Here is a 23,937-nt window from a genome sequence, read left to right on the forward strand (position 1 = left end):
TATATTCAAATATGCTTCCCTTACTTCAGGGAAATTAAAATTTAATCAGCAAACCTCATCCTTCTGTCCATTTAAAATGTGTGCATTTTATTGTATGTAAGGTATACCTCAAAAAATGAGAAAAAATCGAAACAAATAATTAAGAAACAGAGGAAAACATCTAAATGACATAATGACCAAAGAACTAAACAACTGATCGAACAATCATGAGAAATATTACAATGTGGCACACGCTTCAAGGCCACATGAGAGCTGGAGAGAAAAGCTTTCTATGGGAAGGAGTTGCTGGGAACCTCTTTATGGTGGTGTTTTTTCTGGGTGGTATTTGCGTAGGTAGAGTCGATGAGAGCATTGCAGCCAGGGAGAGTGGTGAGGGCAAAGGCTTGGAAGTGGGGAAGAGGAAGGCATGTTCAGGGAAAGAGGTGACTCTTAAGTATATTTCAGATGAGAAACGTAAGAGTCTTGAGGAAGAACGGCAGCAGCTGGGATGGGCAGGGAAGGTGTGAGCAAATCAGACTGCAGGGATTAGGGGGCACTGATTGGGTATAACCGGGTAATGGAGGAGTCAAAAGAAGTAACCAAAACACTGGTCTTGGTTACTTGGTAGAAAAATGATATTATTATTATTATTTTTAAAAGATTTTATTTATTTATTTATTTGACAGACAAGGGATCACAAGTAGGCAGATAGGCAGGCAGAGAGAGAGAGAGGGGCACGCAGGCTCCCTGCTGAGTAAAGAGCCCGATGTGGGGCTCGATCCCAGGACCCTGAGATCATGACCTGAGCCAAAGGCAGAGGCTTAACTCACTGAGCCACCCAGGTGCCCCGAAAAATGATATTATTAACAAAATAGAGAAGGGAACTGGTCAAGTTGTTTTGGAGATGGTAAATAATTCTAATTCCCTTGGTTAAAAACATCCTTATTTTTGCACCTAAATATTTAAGAAAAGTTTACATATTTTTAGATATGAAAGCATATTTTACATTTAATCACCCTTTACAACATAAAATACATTTCTAAGAAAGTATTGTGTTGTTAACAAAATATAATTTTGCCATCTTTCATACATGTGCATCTCTTTCTTTCTTAGTTTCCAATATAGTAAATGATGTTGTGCTTCGAGACTTACTGGCATACGTGACTTCAAAACATTCTTATCTCAGAGATCTTCCTCAGAGGCAGCCTCAGAAAATGAACAGTATAGAATTTGTAGATTTGGAGCAGCTGCAGCCGGACACACTGGTCCATGCGGTACTAAAAGTAGTTGATATCACTGTACTAACAGGTAAGTATTTGGGGGCTGTCTTAGTTTTAGATTATAAAATAGTTAAGATATAAGACTTTTGTAGCGTATCATTTGGTTATTACTATTATATTTATCATTGGACATTAAGGTAAGGTGTCCTATGTGCTAAAGTAATGCCAGCTGAACTATTTCTTTTCCAGAGGCATTATACAGTTATAGAGGACAGAAGCAAAGGAAAGTTATGTTAACAGTGGAACAGGTCCAAGGTCAACATTATGTGCTTGTATTATGGGGTCCTGGAGCAGCCTGGTACCCTCAACTTCAAAGGAAAAAAGGTAAATATACCAAAAAGCATTTAACCTATTTATAGTTAGGTAAATGATTAATGCTTATGAGCCTAAGATGAAGAGCATTTTAAGAGATTAAGATAGACAACATTTGAAATAGTAGGTGATCAAAATTGAATATTTATCCTTGGAATTCTTCTGTTATGATTTTATACCTCCTGTAAGCAATTTTGTTATCTAAAAAGTCTTCTGTAATTAATGGAGGCAAAAGAAAAGCTTCCATTTATTCCCAGGTTTACTACTTTACCTTTTTAGTGAAGATCTTATCTCCTCCAGAAAATGTTCTTTAAAAATTGAAATCTGGAGATGCTCCTACAGATTTTATTCAGCCAGAGTCTCTGATAAATAAATGTCTCTCTGGTTATAAGGCAGATGTTAGGGAAGCTGCATTAACCCTTTCAAGTCTCAGTGTTACTGCTTTATAAGTTAGTATATTCCAGCTGTATACATTAGTATGTATACCAGTTGTTTTAAAAGTGTGGACTATTAGCCATCTATAGGATGTTCATGTTTAGAATATGACCCATGATTACATTTTTTCTTTAAAGCATGAGTTACTAATAATTTTATGATGAAATTAATTAAGTGGCATTGATGTTTCAATAAAATAGTATACTATATTCATTTCGATATTATGAGATCCTTTCGTTCTAACAGTCAGAGGTAGTGTGATTAGTGGCTTATGAGTTATTTTCTCCTGCTGAATTAATCCAGAGATTGATTAGGTGTGTCTCATTCTTCTTTACCTGAAAGAGTTACTGTCTCTTCCCAAACTTCTACCTACAAAATGGTTATCAGAGGATGGGATCTGTCACATTCTCTCTCTTAATCATTAATAGCCTATAACCAGGATTTGAGATAAGTCTGACTTTTGACTTTTATGTTAGGATCAAACAGTGACAAATATTTGTTCGGTTGGGAAATCTGACAAACGTGTCGGTGGTAGGCTGACCATCGCTATTGACCACTCTGTCATAGCCGGGAACACGAGTCTAGTGCGTGTGCGACAAAATGCGGGTCAGAGGTGCTCTTGGCTTTGTGATGGGGCCGTAGCAGACTGCTCCTTGCTTACTATGGATATTCTAAAAGTCGTGGTTATTCAGCTAATAGAACAAACATTCTAGTTCTCTCTAGATACTTTTATGGTATTTAGGTTACTGTTGGAAATTTGGGAATCCGGGAATTAAGATACATTTGTTCTTTATTCATTCATTCATTCATTCATTCAGCATATTTTGTTTATAACCATCATTCTTAAGTTTTGATATCCACCTCGGTACCCCAAAGTTACTCTTTTCAAAACAAGAAAGTACTAATTTTGAAGGCTCATCTAAATAAGTGATTCTGCTTTCAGAAGCTGTTAGCATTTTCTCTATTCATTTAGTATTTCTTGAGGTGTTCCCTGTATTAACCTCCATACTGGGCGCAGGCTTTCCTTGTTCCCGGAGATAACAAACTTACTTGATACGATCATCAAGTAGTCATTGTTGAATACTGGAGATCACAGAGTTGATGTTTTGGGGAGGGATAATAAGTCCCCAATTCACATTCTTTCAAAATTATGCATGGAAGTTTGTAGCTAGGATTGATCACAATTTAGGCCCTAATGAGGGTGGACTAGAGGCATACCCTACACTTCTTAGGAATAATTGGGTACATAAAATAAGCTAATCAGAACTAAATGCCTTCCAATGCAATATTCTTAAAGCATTTAATAGAAGTCTAATATTTTAAAAATATAACAAATTATAATAAAGTACTCTTGTGACATTACTAATTAAGCACAGAGTAATGCAAATGGTCCCAATGTTTGTAATTATACTTAATGCAAAATCGTAATTACATCTGTATGGAAGTTTGAAATCTATTAACATCTTTAATTCATGAGTCAAATATAGAAATGTATTAGAAATTGTCTCAATACCAGTCTCCCTCAGACCTACTAGTCTAATCTGCACATGACTCCTGTTACTTGAACTTGCCAATCTTTTTCCTACCTTGGGATCTTAAGTTTACATGTTCCTCTGCCTAGAGTGCTCTCCCCTCCAGCTCCCCACATGGATGTCTCCATTTCTCAGCTCCAGTGTCATATCCTCAGAGGGGCCTCACACACATATAATCACTATCAGATTTACTCCTTGAAGTCCATTCATTCCACTTAACACCATCAGGATTATCCAGCTTATTTGTTTACTTGCAAATTAGCTAATTTTCTCCACAGACTATAAATTCTGTGAATACAAGCATTCTGCTAAGCTTCCTCAGCACGGTATCCTCATTAAACATGCTGTGCCTGCCCTCGTAGATGCTTCCTTGTGAATGAACGAATGAATGAACGAAGAATAAAATACAGATCAGGCAACCACTCAAAATTTCCAGTCTTAAAGGAGTAAGAGACTTTAAGTTTGTTTCCAATGATAAGAAAAAAATCACCAGTTTGAAAATGCATGCACACAAAGGTTCGGCAACCCATGGAATGTATTAACAAATTACATTTAAACTTGGGTACAGAGGGCTTTTACTGAACTGAACTAGAACTCTTCTCTGGTTAATTTAAACAATTAAGGGGCATGTATTTGAAGTATATGGGAGTAGGTCATGGTACATAGGGCAAGAGTGCTGATGGGTTCAAGGGTACTTGGAAGCAGGAGCTAAAACCTTTGTGGTTCCTGGGCAGCTTCTTCAGCTGTCTGCATTATTCACTTGGTGCAGACTTTGAGGGAAGGCAGAACAGGCTTACTCTGTAGCTCCTCATTTTACTTTTCCTTTTAAGAGACCAGTCCGTTTCCGAATTCCCAGCGAGGAGAATTTGAAATCCCAGATTGAATTTGAATCAGTCACCAGTGGCCTCAGGGACAAGGTGGGAAAGTATAATAGGAATGCTTGAGCTTGTATCAGAGGGTCGGGGAACAGGTGAGAGGGTCATTTGTGGTCTGGGTGGACATCCAAAGGTATTTGCCACCAAAGATAGGAATGTTCAGTAGCCCAGAGAGATGTATGTGATGTTACTATTGAGTTTAAAAAGTAGATTATATATTGACGTTGGGGAGGGTATGTGCTATGGTGAGTGCTATGAAATGTGTAAGCCCGTTGATTCACAGACCTGTACCCCTGGGGCAAATAATACATTATATGTTAATAAAAATTTAAAAAAAAAATAGATAATAAAATTTCATGTATGATAGGATCCCATTTTAATAAAGCAGTAGGTAAGTATGTGTATACATGAAAAAATTTGGAAATACTGTTGCTAAAATACTAGCAATGGCCATGTTTTTTTTCTTTATGCCTTTAGTTTGACTTTTATGCATGTGTGAATCTGCATTTATTTTTTATACATTTAGTAAAAACTTCAAACTTAATATATAGAGAATAATATAATGAAGTACCTATTATAGTACCCATTATATTAGAACACTGGCCAACCTTATTTCACCTATTGCTACTCTTTTCTTTTAATGTATAAATATTTTATAGTAAATATATTCTATTTATAATTAAGAAATAAAGCATAAAGCAGATTTTTCCTTTTGGAAAAAAAGAGTAGGTAAGGTTTGAAATAGCTAGTTAACAATTTGGAAAAAAAATAGAATTAAATTTATACTTCATATTTGTGCCAAAATAAATTCCAGATGCATTAGAGATCCAAATTTAAAAAAAAAACACAGTAGTATAAGAAAACATAAACAAACTTATTTGGAATCTAAAGATTGGTAGATTAAATAAAATGCAGCAACAAGAACTATACATAAAAATCACCATAGACCAGGGTGTCTGGGTGGCTCAGTGGGTTAAGCCTCTACCTTTGGCTCAGATCATGATCTCAGGGTCCTGGGATTGAGTCCTGCATGGAGCCCCACATCGGGCTCCCTGCTTAGCAGGGAGCATGCTCCCCTGCACCTCACTGCCTGCCTCTCTGCCTACTTGTGATCTCTGTCAAATAAATAAATAAAATCTTTTTAAAAAAATCACCATATACCAAATCAAAAGGCAAGTGAAAAACCAGAAAAAAAATGTTGCATTTTGTCAGAAAATAATGCAATAACCAAAAGACAAATATCTGTAAGGATAAATGAGCAATAGATATGAATAGGAAGTCCCCAAAGAAGAAATAAAAATGGCCAATGAATGTATGAAAAAAATTTACTTGGGGGCACCTGCATGGCTCAGTGGGTTAAGCCTCTGCTTTCGGCTCAGGTCATGATCTCAGGGTCTTGGGATCGAGCCCCACATGGGGCTCTCTGCTCAGCAGGGAGCCTGCTTCTCCCTTTCTCTCTGCCTCCCTCTCTGCCTACTTGTGATCTCCGTCTGTCAAATAAATAAATAAAATCTTTAAGAAAATTTACTTATTAGTAATTGAAGGCACACAAATAACATAGTGACAGTACATGATTTTTCTCCTGACTAGTTGATAGAAAACCTCAGGGGAATAGCCACTCTCATAAACTATTGGAAATGTAAATTGTCAAAACCTTTCTTGAGGACAACTGAAAATGCATTATGAAAACGGAATTTGGAATACCGTTGACTTAATAATTACACTTACAGGAATTTATCATGGCTATGCATAAAGATGTGGGTAAAAATATATTTATCACAGTACTGTTTATAATAGTAAAAAATTAGAAATAACCAACACGTGCCCAAATGGGGAATTGCTGTAATAATTTTTAAGATTTTGGCATATCTGTGCCACGAATTGGCATGTTATGCCATATTTTATTTTATTTTAATTTTTTAAAAGATTTTTATTTATTTATTTGACAGAGACATAGTGAGAAAGGGAACAACCGCAGAGGGCGTGAGAAAGGGAGAAGCAAGTTTCCGGCTGAACAGGGAGCCCGATGTGGGGCTCAAACCCAGGGGTCCTGGGATCATGACCTTAGCTGAAGGCAGACGCTTAATGACTGAGCCACCCAGATGCCCCCTGTATTTTAAAATAATATAGAATAATATTTAATGACATATAAATCCAATTGAAAACAACTGGATGTCCACTAAACACAGTGTTAACTGAGTTTATCTGGGGGTATTGAGATTATGGTTGTTATTTTATTTTAGTTATGTATTTAATCTGCTTTCTAAGCATGCATTTTATAATAAGATGAGCAAACTATTTAAAAAATAGTGATTGTAAAGAATAAAAATAGTGATTGTTTTCAAGCAGTGACTTGGAATATATATGCTGTAGTTCTTTTTAATGATGCTCTGTCTATACAGACTTACCGACTTGTTTTGATTCTGCATTTTTCAAGAAAAAACTAAGAAAAAAAAACTAAGGAGGCAGTGTGGGGGAGGGATGTGAATTAGCTTTATGGCCTGATGTAAGTAGAAACTAAAAGAGCAGCTGTTATTATTAGAAAACTCAGTACTAAGAGATCTTTTTGTTTTATTAGAGTTTAAAGTTGAAGTTATTAATATCGAATAGGATTATTTGTTCAGAAATCTCTGTGCCACTGCAGTTTTATAAAGGATTATAATTATGACTACAATTGTCTCTCAATGCTTTTTTTTTTTTTTTGTCATGGGAAAATTAGCTAAATAAGAAAAAGAAGGTGTTGAAAAATCAGCGAGAGATACTGATTATGGCACACATGTCCATTTCTGTGCCCTACTAGTTTTAAAAACTTTGCCTGTAGATATCAAAACAGGAATTAGCTACTCTGAAAAGCAGTTGGTTATGATACATTATGACTGTTTAAGAAAATAAAAAAAATTTTTATTGAAATTATCTCCAGCATCCTTATGCTGTTGCCCTAATATAGCGTAATTCACATTTTGTCTTTTAATACCCAAATTCCTTAGAGTGGTAAAAGTTGTATTTAACTGATCTAATCAACTGATCTATTTAATCTGATTCTGAGCCTAGATTATTTCCTTTTTGGTGACTTTTTGTTTTTGTTTGTTTGTTTAAGATTATATTTGGGAATTTAAATATCTTTTTGTTCAGCACAATGACGTCCTAGAAAGCCTAGAATTGCATTCAACATTTTGGTCATCCTGTGAGTGCCTGTTTGACGACGATATAAGGGCAATTACATTTAAAGCAAAATTTCGTAAAAGCATGCCCTCCTTTGTGAAGATGTCAGATTTAGCAACATACCTGGAGGAAAAGCGTTCAGGTAAGATCTTTACATACGCGAGATATTGTTCATTTTACTACAAGCAAGGGAAGCTACCATTTATGGGAAAAATGTGTAATTAAATTGAAAGTAAAATATAGATCACCATAAGTAGCCCAACCAGATATTTGCATAACTTCTTAGCCTTCTGCCTACAATCCTTTGAGGTTAAGTTGTAATTATTAGGGATCACTTAAAAATAACCTTTTTGCATATATTTACAAGCAGCTTATCACTTAATGAGCCAGAAATAGAAAAATGGCCTTAACCAGAGTCACTGTTAAGATAAGCATTTTATCAAGTTACTAAACTGTTATCTATGCATGGTTGTTTAAATTTCGCATTGATACAGAATCCATGCGATTTGCTTGCTGCTCTAGTAAAATGTAATAGCATACTTCCTGAACTCACATGTTTGTGTGCGTGTGTATGTGTGTGTATAAGATTCATCCTCAGAAATATACTACATAGAAGATTGCCTTTGGTGATGGATTTTATATACATAGCTCACATGCTGTCCATGAACTTAATACCATTAAACTAACTAATTTTGAATGAGGTAGTAAAAGGAATATGCTTTAGGTTCAATATGCCATATACTTTGGAATGAAGAGAGTAAAAGTGAGAATAACTAAATAAATTGATGCAATTTTAGTGGGAAGTACTTTCCACTAAATTATTTTGGCTTCCTAAGTATAGAGTTATGCTGAAAGTATGCTAACTCCAAGTTAAAGGAGTAACAATTAAACAGCATTTGAAGCTATATTTCAGGTTGCTAAATGCCAATAATCAGTAAATTGCAGTGATTATCAATTTTGGAAACTACGGAATGTTTTCTGGTGGCTATTACAGCAATTGTTTTTATTTATTTATTTTTATATTTTTAATTTTAGTTTTTCAGTATTCCAAGATTCATTGTTTATGCACCACACCCAGTGTTCCATGCAATACGTGCCCTCCTTAATACCCACCACCAGGCTCAGCTAACCCCCCCACCCCTCTCCCCTGCAAGACCCTCAGTTTGTTTCTCAGAGTCCACATTCTCTCATGGTTCATCTCCCCCATCGATTTCCTCCAATTCACTTTTCCTTTCCTTCTCCCAATGTCCTCCATGTTAATCCTTATGCTCCACAAGTAAGTGAAACCGTATGATAATTGACTCCCTCTGCTTGGCTTATTTCACTCGGCATAATCTCCTCCAGTCCCATCCATGTTGATAGAAAAGTTGGGTATTCATCCTTTCTGATGGAGGCTTAATATTCCATTGTATATATTGACCACATCTTCTTTATCCATTCATCTGTTGAAGGGCATCTTGACTCTTTCCACAGTTTGGCGACTGTGGCCATTGCTGCTATGAACATTGGGGTACAGATGGCCCTTCTTTTCACTACTTCTGTATCTTTGGGGTAATACCCAGTGGATAGCAATTGTTTTTAGAGGGGAAATGAGTGCTGAAAAAAATAGGATGTATCTATAGGTTTATTGTTATATAATTTAAGTTTTTTAATGAAGAAGAAAATATTTGGTCAAAATATTTTCTCAGAATTTGTATAAATAAGATTACCATTTTTGGTGCTTTTATAGGTTAAATTATTATTTTTTTAAAAAAGATTTTATTTATTTATTTCATAGAGAAGGAACACATGCAGGAGGAGTGGGAGAGGGAGAAGCAGGCTTCCTGCTGAGTGGGGAGCCAGATGTGGGGCTCTATCCCAGGACCCCGGGGTCATGACCGAGCCGAAAGCAGATGCTTAACGACTGAGCCACCCAGGTTCCCCTATAGGTTAAATTGTTAAGAATAACTCAGGAACTTTGGATTTTTGTTCTAAATTTTAATTTTATCCTCCCATTTACACAAATAATTTTCTGCATTCTTATAGGTGGTTTTAGATTTTATTAAATGCTAAATGTGGTTTAAGTAAAATAAGATTATTTTTTTAATTCTAATAAAAACCTGTTCCAGAATGAAATGAGTTGAAACTCCTTAAGGGATCACATGCTAAAATTCTCAAGTGTATTTCTGGGACTTTTTGTTAGTGTGCTCTGCCCCCTTTTGGTACATCCCCAGAAATGTAAAAGTTGTGTCATAGCAGAGTGGAAGATATCTCAGATGCCTTTCTAATGTGGTTCAGAGTGTCAAATTTAAAAAGATTTTTAACAGAGTTTTTAGGGTATAATTTTTGTACAACAAACCGCCCTTAATTGAAGTATCCACATTCACACTGGTGAGTTTTGACACGAGACCCATCACTGCAGTCATAAAACTGTTTCCACAGTCGTGAAACCATTACCAGTCTGCCCCTTTGTAATCTCTCCCTTCCCTGCATACCTGCCCTCTTGAACCTTCCAGGCAATCAGTCTGTTCCTGGAGATTAGTTTGAATTTTCTATGATTTTTATATACGTGGAATCATACATTATGTACACCGTTTTGTTTGGCATCTTTAATGAAGCAAATTCTTTTGAGACATATCTGTGCTTTTGTGCATATCAGTAGTTCATTCCTTTTATTCTCTTGTTCAAATATACCATGGTGTGTCTGTCTGTCCATTTGTTGATGGACATCTGCGTTGTTTCCAGTTCTTGGCTCTTATAAGTAAAGCGTCTATAAACATTCATGTACAAAGCGTTATATGGACATGGACCTTCTTTATTCGTGAGTAAACCTAGGAGCTGAATGAGCTGAAGGATTATGTGGTAGGTGTACGTTTAATTTTAATTGTTTAAGAAACTGCCAAACTGTTTTCCAAAGTAGTTGTAGCATTTTGTATTTCCCCCAAGCAGTGTGTGAAAGTTCTGTTTTTCCCACATCCACGTCAACACTTGGTCTTTTTAATTTCTGTAAGAATAGATCATTGTGGTTTGAATTTACATTTTCCTGTTGGCTAACGATGTGGAGCATCTTTTCATCTACTCATTTGCCATCCCTATGTCTTTGATGAAGTGTCAACTGAAATCTTTTGTCCATTTAAAAACAAAGGGTTGATTACTTTCTTATTACTGATTTTTGAGAGTTCTTTATATTCTGGATAAAAATTATTTGTTAGATGTAGGCTTTGCAGATATGTTCTCCCAGTCTGTTACCAGCTCGTTCATTCTTTTAACCAGGCTTTTTGAAGACCACAAGTTTCGAATTTTGGTGAACTCCATTTTACCCATTTATTCTTGTATGAATTATGCTCTTGGTTTCCTACTTAGAAAATCGTTGCCTTACCCAGCATCTCAAACATTTACGTCTTACATGTTATTTTAGAAGTTTTAGAGTTTTAGGGTTCACATTTGGGTCCATGATCTATTTTGAGTTCATTTTTGTATATGGTGTGATGCATGACTAGAAGTTCTTTTCCTTTTTGCATATGAATATCCTGCTGTTTAAGCCCCATGTGTTGAAAAGATTTCTATTTTTCCCGTGAATTGCTTTTACTTTGTCAAAATCAGTTGTTTATACATAAGTGATCTATTTTGGGGCTTTCCCTTCTATTTTATTGATCTATTTGTCTGCCTTTATACCAGTACCACACTATTTTGATTACTGGTAGCTTTTATAATATGCCTTGAAGTCAGATATTTTTAGCCTTCCAACTTTGTTCTTTTTCAAAGTTGTTTTGGCCCTTCTAGGTACTTTGCATCTCCATGTGAATTTTAGAATTAGTTTGTCAATTTCTAGAAAAAAGCCTGCTGGGATTGTTTTGAAGCTATATATACATCAGTTTGAGGGAGAATTGACATAATATTGAATTTTTCAACCTACGAACAAGATACATCTTTTATTTCTCTTAGCTGTGTTTTGTAGTTTTCAGAATATAGGGCTTTCATATCTTTCCTCAGACTCCTGTTTTCGGTTTTGGGCTATTTGGTTTTTCTGCTATTGGTGCTTTTTAAAATTTCAGTTTTTTAACTGTTTGTTGCTGTTATGTAGAAATAGAGTTGATTTTTGCTTATCGATCTTGTCTTTTGTAATCTGGCTAAACTCACTAAGCTCAGTAATAACTGTTTGGTAGATTTAAATTTTCTATATAGATTATCATGTTACCTGTGAAGAAAGTTTCAATTCTTCCTTTCCAGTCTGGATGCCCCTTATTTATTTTTCTCACCCCTTTGATGACTTCTCTAATATAATATTGATAAAAAGCTGTAAGAGCAAATGTGTTTACCTTGTTTCTGATCTTAGGGGGAAAACATACGTTTTTTCATTATTAAGTATGACGTTGGCTTAGGGTTTTCCTCCATGCTTTGTATAAGGCTGATGAAGTTGCCTTTTATTCTTAGTTTACTGAAAAAAAAATTTTTTTAAAGATTTTATTTATTTATTTATTTATTTGTTGGGGAGAGAGAGCACACAGGCAGGCAGAGTGGCAGGCAGAGGTGGAGAGAGAAGCAGGCTCCCTGCTGAGCAAGGAGCCCGATGCGGGACTCAATTCCAGGACCCTGGGATCATCACCTGAGCCAAATGCAGCGGCTTAACCGACTGAGCCACCCAGGCGTTCCTGAAAAAATTTTTTTGAACAGGAATGAGTATTAGAATTTCTCAAATGCTCTTTCTCCATCGATTGAGATGACCATAAAGTTTTTCTTTTGCAGTATTTTAATGTAATTACATTGATTGATTTTTGAATGTTAAAACAACTTTGCATTTATGGGGTAAAACGTATTTGGTCATGATGTGTCCTTTTTGTATATTGCTGGATTTAATTTGCTGACATTTGTTAAGAATTTTTATGTCTGTGCTCATGAAGGATATTTGTAGTTTCTTTTTCTTCTTCTTCTTGTAATAGTTTTTCTTGCTTTTGGGATAGAATTAGAATAATGCTTATGGAGTGAGTTGGGATGTAGTTCCTCCTCTTCAGTTTTCTGGAAGAGTTTGTCGAGAATGAGAATGGTTTCTTCCTTACATGTCTGGTAGAATTCCTCAGTGAAGCCCTGTGGGCCTCCAGTTTCCCTTACTGGAAGGTTTTAACTACAGAAAGGTAGTGGAGGAGTACATTTAACTTACTTGGTGTCACGGTGAAGTCAGCTCTGTTGTCTACTGGTTACACAGGGCAGCTGACGCCTAGAATTGGAGACATAGATTTTAAAATAAAAATCACCATCATGAGCAGTAATAAAATAGGTGCTTATAGCTCTGAAGGTTTGGTTTGGGGGACGAGGCTGGGGATTGGGAGTGTCCTTGCAAATGCTGGAGATGAGCTCCCCATTGGTAAGCCATGCAAAGACTGGGTTGTTACAGTTAGTCCCTGGTAGGCTGTGTTCAGAGAGGGCCTTTAGCTACTTTTCATTCTCTTATGTTCAGCTCTGAGGGCTGAATTCATAGTTTCTGTCATTGTGTATATGTTTTTAAGACAGAAATGGAGAGAGCATATGGAAGTACAAGCAATTTTTTCCTAACGTGCTTCATAGTTAAATAAAAGGAGTGAGATAGGGAGCTCAATGTGGGAGAGTTTCTTGAGGGTCTGCTCTCTTAACAAAGCTTAACAGAAGCTGGATGGAGTGAAGCTGTGCCCAGCTCCTTGTCAAGAAATGAAGGTGCTTTACTCAAGCTCTGCCATTGGGCCCTGCCATCCTCAGAACATCAGTGCCCAGCAGGCTGTAAGCCCCTTGAAAGCAGAGTCCACATTAATCATGAACTTGTAATTCTTTTGTAGAGATGTGTAAATTTATAAAATGTGTGGAGGGATGTTAACGTTCTTCTAAAATGATTGAATTCTTTCATTAATTTCTTAGTGATACAACATGTCTGCGGCAAGGTGTGATACAGAGTGTGCTGTCATTTGCTGGGTCTGCTGATGGCTACACACTCTTGTAATTCATGTTAGGGATACAGGGCCTAATTGGAGAAGATGATGAAACAATCTTTGGGCACCAAAAGACCAAGGCAAACAGAAGGACTTAGGAATAGGAAAGTCACCATTAGTGGGTCTCTTAAAGAGATAACCTGAAAAGAGAATAGGTAGCCAGAAGGATGAGTTCCTGACCTGGATTAGACCACCTGCAAAAAGGATGAAGAAGAGCAAATCCAAAGGCTTAAAAAGGGCTTTCAGCTGACTCTGGAGAGGAAGGGAGAAGATAAACTCAGGTGAACTCCCTGACTTCACTAGTATACAATAAGGCAAAGGTAAATGAGAAAAAAAGAGTGTCTGGCAGATAACGATACTCAGTATTTGTTTAGCAGGTGAATGCATGAGCCAGTGAGAGTGCATGAACGTGCTTGAGGTCCTGGTGAGCCACATTTTGTAAGTGAGCACTCTCCGTGCTCACGTGCTCTGTAACCAATGCCCAGAGTATGGATGACGATGGGCAGGAAACTGGAAAAAAAAAAAAGTTTAAAAAGAGGATAAGCTAGTGGTATGTTTGTTTTGGATGAAGTAGAGACTGGAAGAATACTGACCTGGTATTTGGCTTTCAGCAATGATCAATTAAAAAGAAGTGAGGATGGGAAGAGAGAAGGTATGTTAGCTCATTTCAAGTATTTTGAAGGGATCGCTCCTGAAAGAGGGATAGATCTTATTTTGCATGATTCCGGAGGACAAGGAGGAAGGAAACACCCACCTGTACAGCCGGTCTAGCCAGAGCAATCTTCACTCTTAGTTACGGGTAGCAGCTGCTTACCTCTCACTTTTCAGAGTAAACACTGAGGCCGAGAGCCGATGAGATTGTACAGGGAAAGAGTGAAGGAGGGAAGACCAAGAATGAGTCCTTGGTCGTGTCCTTTACTATCAGTGACTCAGTCAACCATATCATGAACCACGTTCATAAGTTAAAGTTATGCTTTTGGTCCTATAATATATACACATTTCTTTTTGTCTCTTGTAGGAGTGATTCTAATCAAAGCCCAGATTTCAGAGCTAGTGATCCCTGTCCCAGCAGCTCAGAGGATAGCTCTTTGTGCCCGCAGCTCTCTGAGGAGCATCTTCTCTTCTCTTCCTGACATTGTATATACTGGCTGTGCAAAATGCGGACTGGAACTGGAAACAGACAAGAACAAGATCTATAAACAGTGTTACGGCTGCTTGCCCTTTACTATGAAGAAGCTGTACTACAGGTGAGGCAGCTAAGCAAGCCACTGGGTTGGAAAAGATTTATTATTCTTCAGCTGGACATGACCGAAACATTGTATATATCAATTCTTACTTTCTAATGAGAATTAACTAGAATTAATCCAAGAGAATAAAATTTTTCCCCTGAGTGATAAATGGCTATTTGTGAAGGCAAAAATTGTCCAGTAATCATAACAGGGACTTTTAAAAGCAGTAATTAAAAGATATTATTATCTTTAAGCAGCTATATTAAGAAAATTTTTGCTTGGCTTTATATTTTTTAACCAAGATCTAAATGGCTCATGAGAAACTGATTTCTATACTTTCACATATAACTGGAATTTAAAGGTTAAACTGTTCTGTGATCTAACCTCTCAGTGTGGAAGCTAATAAGGTATTTAACTTTCTGTGCCTCAGTTTTCCCAGCTTCACATTAGAAATTAAGGATTGCAAATGTTCTTTGGTAAAATTGCAAACCAGCTCTGTGAAAAACACATTTTTCAATCAATCAATGTCCAAATGCTTGTATAAATTTTTTCTTTTTACCTTGTAAATTACATGCCTTTATAAAATAATCATCACTGTTTCATGCTCTTTTCTGTTTCTAAATACTGCAGTATCTAAAAACTAAATACAGATGTATTCAGCATGTTATCATGTTATATGTTAAGAACATTTATAGAAGCTTAATCCATAAACCTTATTTCCCTTTACATATGTGTGTTATAAATAAGTAAATAAATTTTGCTCTTACTCTGAAAGTTGCTTGTATGGAAAATAAAATAAAATTAAGATAGGTGGTGTATAAGAAATATAGTTAATGAAAAAAAAGAAAAAAGAAATATAGTTAATGAAAATTGATTTCTTATCAATAGTTAAGGCTCCTTACAGAATGCGTGTGTTACTTTATATCATTCTTTTTTTTTTTTAAGATTTTATTTATTTATTTGGCAGGCAGAGAGAGAGGAGGAAGCAGGCTCCCCACTGAGCTGAGAGCCCGATACGGGGCTCGATCCCAGGACCCTGGGATCATGACCTGAGCCAAAGGCAGAGGCTTTAACCCACTGAGCCACCCAGGTGCCCCCTTTATATCATTCTTAATGTTCCTAATGAACGTGATTATTTATTGGGCAAAAATGTTACCCAATAAATATCCCTTATGGAGCAGACAGACTTTGAATCTTCAGTCTAAAAAATAACTATTCAAGAGAAGGACTTCACAGATCATTATCAGCTGACTATGGTATACCCAGTATGAAGTCTATAAGGTATGGTTCTAAACTATAATGCATTGAAGATGTAGTGCAAATGTTTTATGTTGCTAGAATGTTGATAGACATGCTAAAGCAGAGTTGTTTTGTTTATTTATTGAAAAGCCTTTAAATTGTTTTTAGGTTTAGGATTCAGATTATTTGGTTTCCTTAGAAAAGATTTTTTTTTAATTAAGGAAGTCTTGAGATTAGAGATTCCCTCAAGTTATCAAGTACAGTGATTCAGAAATCATTGCATGAGTCATCACTTATGATTCTATGTAAGTCAGTAGCAACTGAATAAGAAAAAGCTGATTGCCTAGTTTTTTTTTTTTTTTTTTTATCTTATTTATTTGACACAGAGAGATCACAAGTAGGCAGAAAGAGAGAGGAGGAAGCAGGCTCCCCGCTGAGCAGAGAGCCCGATATGGGACTTGATCCCAGGACCCTGAGATCATGAACCAAGCCAAAGGCAAAGGCTTAACCCACTGAGCCACCCAGGCGTCCCTCTGATTGCCTAGTTTTGAAAGACCCACACAATCGAGTTAGGTATCCACATATGTTCACCCAATATTTCTTACTGTGGATGCTATGCTGATTGATCTAAGCATGCTTCTTGTACTCAGAAACTCTTATGAAATACATAGTGAGCATTTGTATGGGATGACAGTCCCATGCTGTGAGTGGATCAGTCATGTTGGATGTTGCTTGTTTGTAACTTGGAATTGATTTTCCAGCAGCAACCTTAGCTCCATGGTTTAAGTCTCATTCCCGCCTTCAAAGGATTGCCCATATGCTGGTGACTCTCTGCAGCATCTCCACCCTGGTTTTCTCCTCCAAGCCCCAATATCTGATACTCACTTCCTCACTTGAATGTGTTTCAGGCAACCCACACTAAAAATATCCGAGATTGGCTCTCTTATTTTTCCTGTCTATATCAAACTTGGTTCTTCCCAGTTTCATACTTCCCAGTGCATGGTATCACTGTCTACCCCATTAACCTAGAAACCTGCACATAGGCCTTGAATCATCCCTTTTTCCTTACCTACCATGTCTAATCTACTGGCAAGTCCTAGGAATTTCATCCAAAACCGCATCACACATTCACCCACTTTTTTCCATCTCCACTGCTCCTCAACCTCAGGGGCACTAGTGACATCTCAGGCAGGACAGTGTCTCATGGTTAGGGTCCCCATACATTGCAGGTCATGTGACATCCTGGTTACCTGGCCTTGCCGAAACCCCAGTTATCGCAAAACCAGAATGGGAAGGCAGCACCTGCTGGTCCTGAAGCACGTGGGCCTGGTCGCGGCTGCTGCTCGGTCTTCCTGTCCTCCTTTGGCCTTGGCCCACTTCCGCTCATTCTCTACACAGCTGACCTAAACACCTCCAGGCGGGTTCCCTTCACTCTGCTGCCATGCTTTCCCTTGCTCGCTGTGCCCACCTCTCCCCTCACCCCCCGCCTTCTTTCGGTTCCTTGGACACCCCGCTGTTTTTGTCCTTAAGCTTTCTTGCATGTTCTTCCCTCCACCCGCCCCATGTCTTAGTTTAAACGGCACCTCATCAGCGGGGCCTTCTTAACCCAGCACCACGTGTGTACTCGCTGCAATTGGTACTTGTCTAGTTGTTTGATGTCTTCTCTAAAAAACATCTTTACTGGGCTAGAATTCAAACAAACCCATCTAGAATGTATGATCCATGGTTTTAGTGTATTCACAGGCTTATGCCACGACCCCACAGTCCATTTTTTTTTTTAAGATTTTATTTATTTATTTGACAGGGACAGATCACAAGTAGGCAGAGAGGCAGGCAGAGAGAGAGAGAGGGAAGCAGGCTCCCTGCTGAGCAGAGAGCCCGATGCGGGACTCGATCCCAGGACCCTGAGATCATGACCTGAGCCGAAGGCAGCAGCTTAACCCACTGAGTCACCCAGGTGCCCCCCACAGTCCATTTTTAGAGACACTTTCATCACCCATCACCCATCACTTCCATCACCTTAGCAGTCACTTCCTCCCTCCCTCCATCCCAGCATTTGGTCTGGTCCCACATTTTGGCTGTTATGAATGATATTGCTGTGAAGATTTGTGTGCAAATTTATTTTTTAAGATTTTATTTATTTATTTGACAGACAGAGATCACAAGTAGGCAGAGAGGCAGGCAGAGAGAGAGGGAAGCGGGCTCCCCGCTGAGCAGAGAGCCCGATGCAGGACTTGATCTCAGGACCCTGAGATCATGACCTGAGCTGAAGGCAGAGGCTTAACCCACTGAGCCATCCAGGCGCCCCGCTTATTGTCTTTTTGTCCCACTAAACTCTTATGATCCTGGAGTGAAGGAACCAGATCTGTCTTGTCTGCTAGTGTGCACCCAGTGCTTAGCACGGTGCTTGGCATGAAGTACATATTGAGTATGTGTTTGCCGAAATAAAGAATGGAGGAAGAGAGAGAGCATGGGGAAAGTGTAGAGTGAAAAAAGAGGAAAGACCTAGCATCATCGTGTGGGTGAAAGGGCAAGTAGGTTTTTTGAGGGAAAATCAGTACTGTTATTTGAACTGTTAATTCCTCTATATTAATGAGTCTGTTTCTAAAATCTGTTCTTGGGGCCCCTGGGTGGTTCAGTTGGCTGAGGGTCTGACTCTTGATTTCAGCTCAGGTCATGATCTCATGGGATTGAGCCCTGCATTGGGTTTCCTCCTCAGCTCGGAGTCAGCTTGTCACTCTCCCTGTGCTCCCTCCCTGCACACCCTCAACTTTATACTCTTTCTCCCTCTCTCTCTCAAGTTAAAAAAAAAAACAAAAAAAACTCTTCTCAACTTATTTTTAACAATTAATCTTTGAAAGAGGCAATATGAACCTGGTTAAAAATGCAACCTGTAGAGGAAGATATGAAGCCGGAAATTCTGCCCCATCTACCCTCCACCATCGCTGTTACTTCCTTGCTCATGGGAGGTTTTTGTATATTCTTCTAGTAATTTATCATGTCCACACCAGCACATATATATCCCTTTCTTTAAAAATATGTAGATAGAATACTGTCCATTTTATTATTCATATTATTTGTTCCGTGGAGTACATCATGGCCGGCCTTTCCTAATAGCACTTATAAACCTTCATCAGCCTTTTTAACAGCCACATGGTACTCCACTGTAGCACACGCTGAAAATTATTTATCTAGTTCCCTGCTGATTGACTCGCAAAACAGTCTGGTTTTGGTAGGGAAAAATCCAGTGGGGAAAAAGAACTTGAGGGGCATCTGGGTGGCTCGGTGGGTTAAGCCTCTGCCTTTGGCTCAGGTCATGATCCCAGGGTCCTGGGATCGAGCCCCACGTTGGGCTCTCTGCTCAGCAGAGAACCTGCTTCCTCCTCTCTCTCTCTCTCTCTCTCTCTCTGCCTGCTTCTCTGCCTACTTGTGATTTCTGTCTGTCAAATAAATTAAAAAAAAAATCTTAAAAAAAAAAAGAAATTGTGACTGAAATACTGTGATTATTATCTTTATTTATGTTTCTAAAGATAATATAGACAACAGTGTAAAAATATGTTTTCTTAGTATCTGAAATTTTAAAATGAATATGGAATAAATCAAATTTATTAATTGATCATTTGAAACTCTTAAAAAAAAAAGGGCTTTCTTTGTGTTTCAGAATGTCCTAGAGTTGTTTTAGGAATTAAAGTGAACCCTGCGTGGAAACCCAGTGCTCTTTCAAATTACATTGTACTTAAACGTTCCTTTAATTTGAACATGTTATTGAAGGTCCTGTGTTATTACTGTTCTGTAGGCCAGCTGTAATGACCGTAGCTGACGGAATACATGAGGTTTGCATCCATGTAGGATCCAAGCTGATGGAGAAGATTCTTTTCAACATTTCTCCTGACTGGCTCAACAGAGTTATAGGTAAGATAGCAGCACTCATTTCGGGGGCGTCGACAGTATATTGGAACAGAAAGAACACTGTAAATTAAGGTTTTTTTTTTCTGTCTGTGCAAAAGCAGAGGGATAATTTAGCTTGAGTGGAACAAAAAGGACAAAGGTGGAAGGTAAGACTTGCTCTCCACCTGCTGTGACAGCCATGCTCTGCCTTGTATCCCTGGTGGGTGGGGGGATGTCTTGTGCGGTCCTCCCCTCTCCCAGCAGTAGGGTACCGCTTATGCTCTGGATGGGGAGGCTTCCTGCCCCTCCCCCAGAGATAGAGGGATTTTTCTTTTATCTTTCCTCCACGGTCAGCCCTGGGCAATAGGATTTACCCACCTTTCTCCCTCAGTTTAAGGCTCTCGTTCCTTAGAGGAGCCCTGAATGGTGTTTTGTGTTTTCCCTTGTGGCAGCTTCTCCGCTTCTCCAGACTTCACCGTTGTTGGAAGCTTTCTCTATGTCCTGCCCTAGATCCAAGTGTGTGAACAGCACCTGGTGGGGACGAGGGTGCAGTCCCCCCTTACCTGAGACACTGGCCCACATTTGGCTTTTAGCGAGTCATGAAAAGTTGTAGCACATTCTTCCTTCTTGCCTGTTGGGTGCACGTGTCTTCTTTCACTGCTCGCTGCGATAACCCTGTGGTCTCCTCTGTCCTCTCTCGTTTCCCTCTGGCTTAGCTGCCTCACTACCTCGGCTGTCCTAGAGGCTCCATAAATTGTGACTTTGTAGTGTCTTCAGTTTTTCTAATAATTGTTAAGGTTGGAGCCATGTTCTTTCCAGCTTTTCACATCCTAACTGGAAGTCTGTGTGTTCTTTTTTATTCACTGTCTTTATTACTTTTCATTCTTTTGGCTGTTCCGTTCCTTCTCTTGGTGTTCTTTGTTGTATTTTCAGTTTTGTCTTTTTACTTTTGGCACAATATCAGTTAGCCTCCATTTCCCAGAGAAGGACCATTCTCAAATCAAGTCTATGTCTGCATTTTGCGCATTCCCGAGTCAAATGAGCTTCTCGGCATTAATTAAATCGCAACCCTAAGTGAAAATGTGGGCACCAGTTATAAAATGGTCTTCAGACCATTCAAATTATCTCTAATCTTGATTTTTTTTTAAGCTTATCTAAGTGAAAAATATGAAAGTTTTGAGTATTGTAAGAGAATTCCCTCACTGCCAAAAATATGTGATTGGCTGCCTGGGAGTCCGTAGAGGCAATCCAAGAGGGGCTGGTGGTGTTGGCCAGGGAACAAGTGTAGTTTGAGCATGGTTGGTTGTGCCTGGCCAGCCTAGCATCTAGCACCCCGCTCAGGAACTGGACTTAATGTCCTAAAATAAAATAAAATAAAATAAAATAAAAGGAAGCTATAAGACAAGTGCAAAAATACAGTGATATCTCTCTGTAATTTCAGTATTTTTATATTATCAAGATTTGATATTAAGTAACTAAGTCAGGGTTCTGTTATATAAACTAGATAGCTGATAAGAGCTGTCGACTGGATAAATGAGACGGCTTTTCTGACGTGGACACGCTCTTTCTGTGTCAGGCTTGACTCAGGAAGATGTCAATGTCAGTTCTTTCCTCTGTTGTTTATAGAAGCCAAGAGCTGTGTCATAATAGGAAATGCCACCGGTCCGAGCAGCCTGTCCGCCATCAGCGGGCATCGCGGGCCCTCATTCTAGAGCATCTTCAGCACCTGTGACTGGAAAGAGAGGGGATAGGAAGGGAAATTTCTGGCGGGTATGGGGCTCGAGAACCAAGGGGGGACGACCCCTTGGCTGTGTGCATTTCTGGCATCTGGGCAGGGAGCCTAAGAGCGAGTGTGTTTCCATGTTCCCCAGCGCCTCCCTCAGAGGTCACCTTCCGCGCGGTGGCCGCGGACCTGCTGCACTCGCTGCTGGCAGGTGGCGGCGCCCCTTGCGTGGTGAAGCTGCACAGCCTCTTCGTGTTGGATGAAAACAGCTGCCCGCTGCAGCGGGAGTTCTCGCTGCTGGATTTGTATCCCGACAGTGGCGAGCCGGGGCCCAGTGCCCTCCTCTGAGACCCGATGGGGAAACCGCGGATACTTCCAGGAAGACATTCCAGGAATGACGGGGCTCTACCCGGGTGTTTTAAAAAGATACGTATTTTTGTAAAGAGAATGATGTTAAATATATGAATTAAAACTTTTTTTCTAGGAACGTTCTGTGAGGTTTTCTGTCTGTTGTTTGGTCTTTTCCTTTCCTGCTTCTAGAGGAAGGGTCTGGCAATAAAGGCAATAGGTGGCAGTTCCCTGGGAATTACAGGTTCACTCTCTTGGTCCCTGCTCCGTTCCAGCACTCTGTGAAGGACTGAACACACAGACATTTCTCAAGAGTTGCTCTTCTGCCATGCTCACAAACTCTCAGTGCTCCCCGCCCCCCGCCTTTTTAAAATATTTTTTTAAAGATATTATCCATTTACCTGACAGAGACCACAAGTAGGCAGAGAGGCAGGCAAGGTGCGGGGGTGGGGGGGTGGGAGTGGGCGCCTAGTGGAGCAAAGATCCCAATGCGGGGCTCGATCCCAGGACCCCCAGACCATGACCTCCGCAGAAGGCGGAGGCCCCAACCCACTGAGCCACCCAAGTGCCTCCAGTGCTTTCCCTTTAATAGACTATCAGTGTGAACTGATTTCCTCGATTGTAACTATGGAAGCAGTGGGTTAGTTTGTATATCCTGAGAAAGATCCTTGACCAAAAATGGGTGTGGGATAACAAGCATTCTACTTGGTGAGTTAATTCCTGGGGAAGGAAGAGATTAAATCAAATGACTCCTGAGGTTTTATCCAACACCCAGTAAGGTGAGTGGGGAAAAAGTTGTCCCTGTGTTGTACCTAGAGAACAAAATGGTTGGCTCTCCCAGATAACTCATGTGATGGCTGATGAATCTCAAGGCCAGAGCTGATGTCTTCTAAGCTATGCTCTTTCAACTCTAAGCACAGTAGAAGCAAATCTGGAATTCTGATATAAATTACTGCCCAGTCTGTGTAAGCCCACGGAGAGTGCTGACCTCTTTAACTTGCCTTCCTTCACTTTGCCCCCAAGATGAGGCCTAGTCCTTTTATCAACCAAAACACAGCCTCCTGGAATAGAGGACCTTCACACCCTTTTGGGTAGAAGCCTCTAAGCCATTTCAAGTGAGACAAAGAACAGCAGGTCCCACCAGTATCTCTTCACAGTTTCTAGTATGTAGGGCGTAGGTTAACCCATTTTTCTAGGAACCCTTATTTGGGTTGAAAATAACTTCCTTCTGTCCTGAGGAAATTACCATGTATTTAATTTAAACAAATTGCCATCACTCCCAGGTGTACTCCTTACCCTAGACGTACAGGTAAGTATATTTAACCTACTCCACAGATTTTTATAAAACTCCATTGAGGAGGCTAGGAGCCTAAGAATGTCAGCCAATCCAACAGTCCTATGTCTGGCAATCCAATGGCAGACATTTTAGGTAAATCTCATTTTTCTTTCTTTCTTTTTTTTTTTTTTTAAAGATTTCATTTATTTATTTGACAGAGGGAGTGAGATTACAAGTAGGCAGAGAGGTAGGCAGAGAGAAAGGGGGAAGCAGGCTCCCTGCCGAGCAGAGAACCTGATGTGGGGCTTGATGCCAGGACCCTGGGATCATGACCTGAGCTGAAGGCAGAGGCTTAACCCACTGAGCCACCCAGGCACCCCGGTAAATCTCATTTTTCGTCTGACAGTTCAGCTGAGAGGGACAGTTCTCCCGTCTTAAGTTGTTTACAGCTAGTCTTCCATTAATGTAGGTTCACCTGAATAGGTGACAACATGGCTTTCTTAGAAGAAAATATCTCTAATTTCTCAGAACGATATAGAATGAAACAGAAAATGTCCCATCCCTATGTCTTTGATTTTAAATGATGAATTTGCATCCTGGAGGGTCTCTAGATGATGAAACATGGTTCACAGATCAGAACAATTAGAATAAAGTGTTCGTGTTTCCTGTTTTAAGGCCAGTAGGGTAAGAAATAGGTGAGGGGGAGGTTTGCCAATTAGTTGT

At 39.2% G+C, this 23,937-nt stretch overlaps 1 protein-coding gene across 3 annotated transcripts in view; it reads left to right on the top strand.

Annotated features, from left to right (window-relative positions):
* Positions 1–22,077, top strand: part of LOC111145261 (family with sequence similarity 35 member A) — an 87,276-nt gene extending 65,199 nt beyond the window's left edge. The window contains exons 6-11 of one of the 3 annotated variants that reach the window (XM_022500059.1): positions 1,093–1,287; positions 1,449–1,583; positions 7,511–7,717; positions 14,530–14,758; positions 19,776–19,891; positions 21,739–21,938. In XM_022500059.1, the coding sequence (XP_022355767.1) occupies positions 1,093–1,287; positions 1,449–1,583; positions 7,511–7,717; positions 14,530–14,758; positions 19,776–19,891; positions 21,739–21,938 (1,082 nt within the window). Of the gene's footprint in view, positions 1–1,092; positions 1,288–1,448; positions 1,584–7,510; positions 7,718–14,529; positions 14,759–15,812; positions 16,022–19,775; positions 19,892–21,738 lie in introns of those variants that run through there. The other 2 variants (XM_022500062.1, XM_022500060.1) reach the window with 2 other exon arrangements.
* The last annotated feature ends 1,860 nt before the right edge of the window (positions 22,078–23,937 follow it).

The sequence above is a fragment of the Enhydra lutris genome, unplaced genomic scaffold (assembly GCF_002288905.1).
Source record: "Enhydra lutris kenyoni isolate GAN:26980312 unplaced genomic scaffold, ASM228890v2 scaffoldscaffold12, whole genome shotgun sequence".
NCBI lineage: Eukaryota > Metazoa > Chordata > Mammalia > Carnivora > Mustelidae > Enhydra > Enhydra lutris.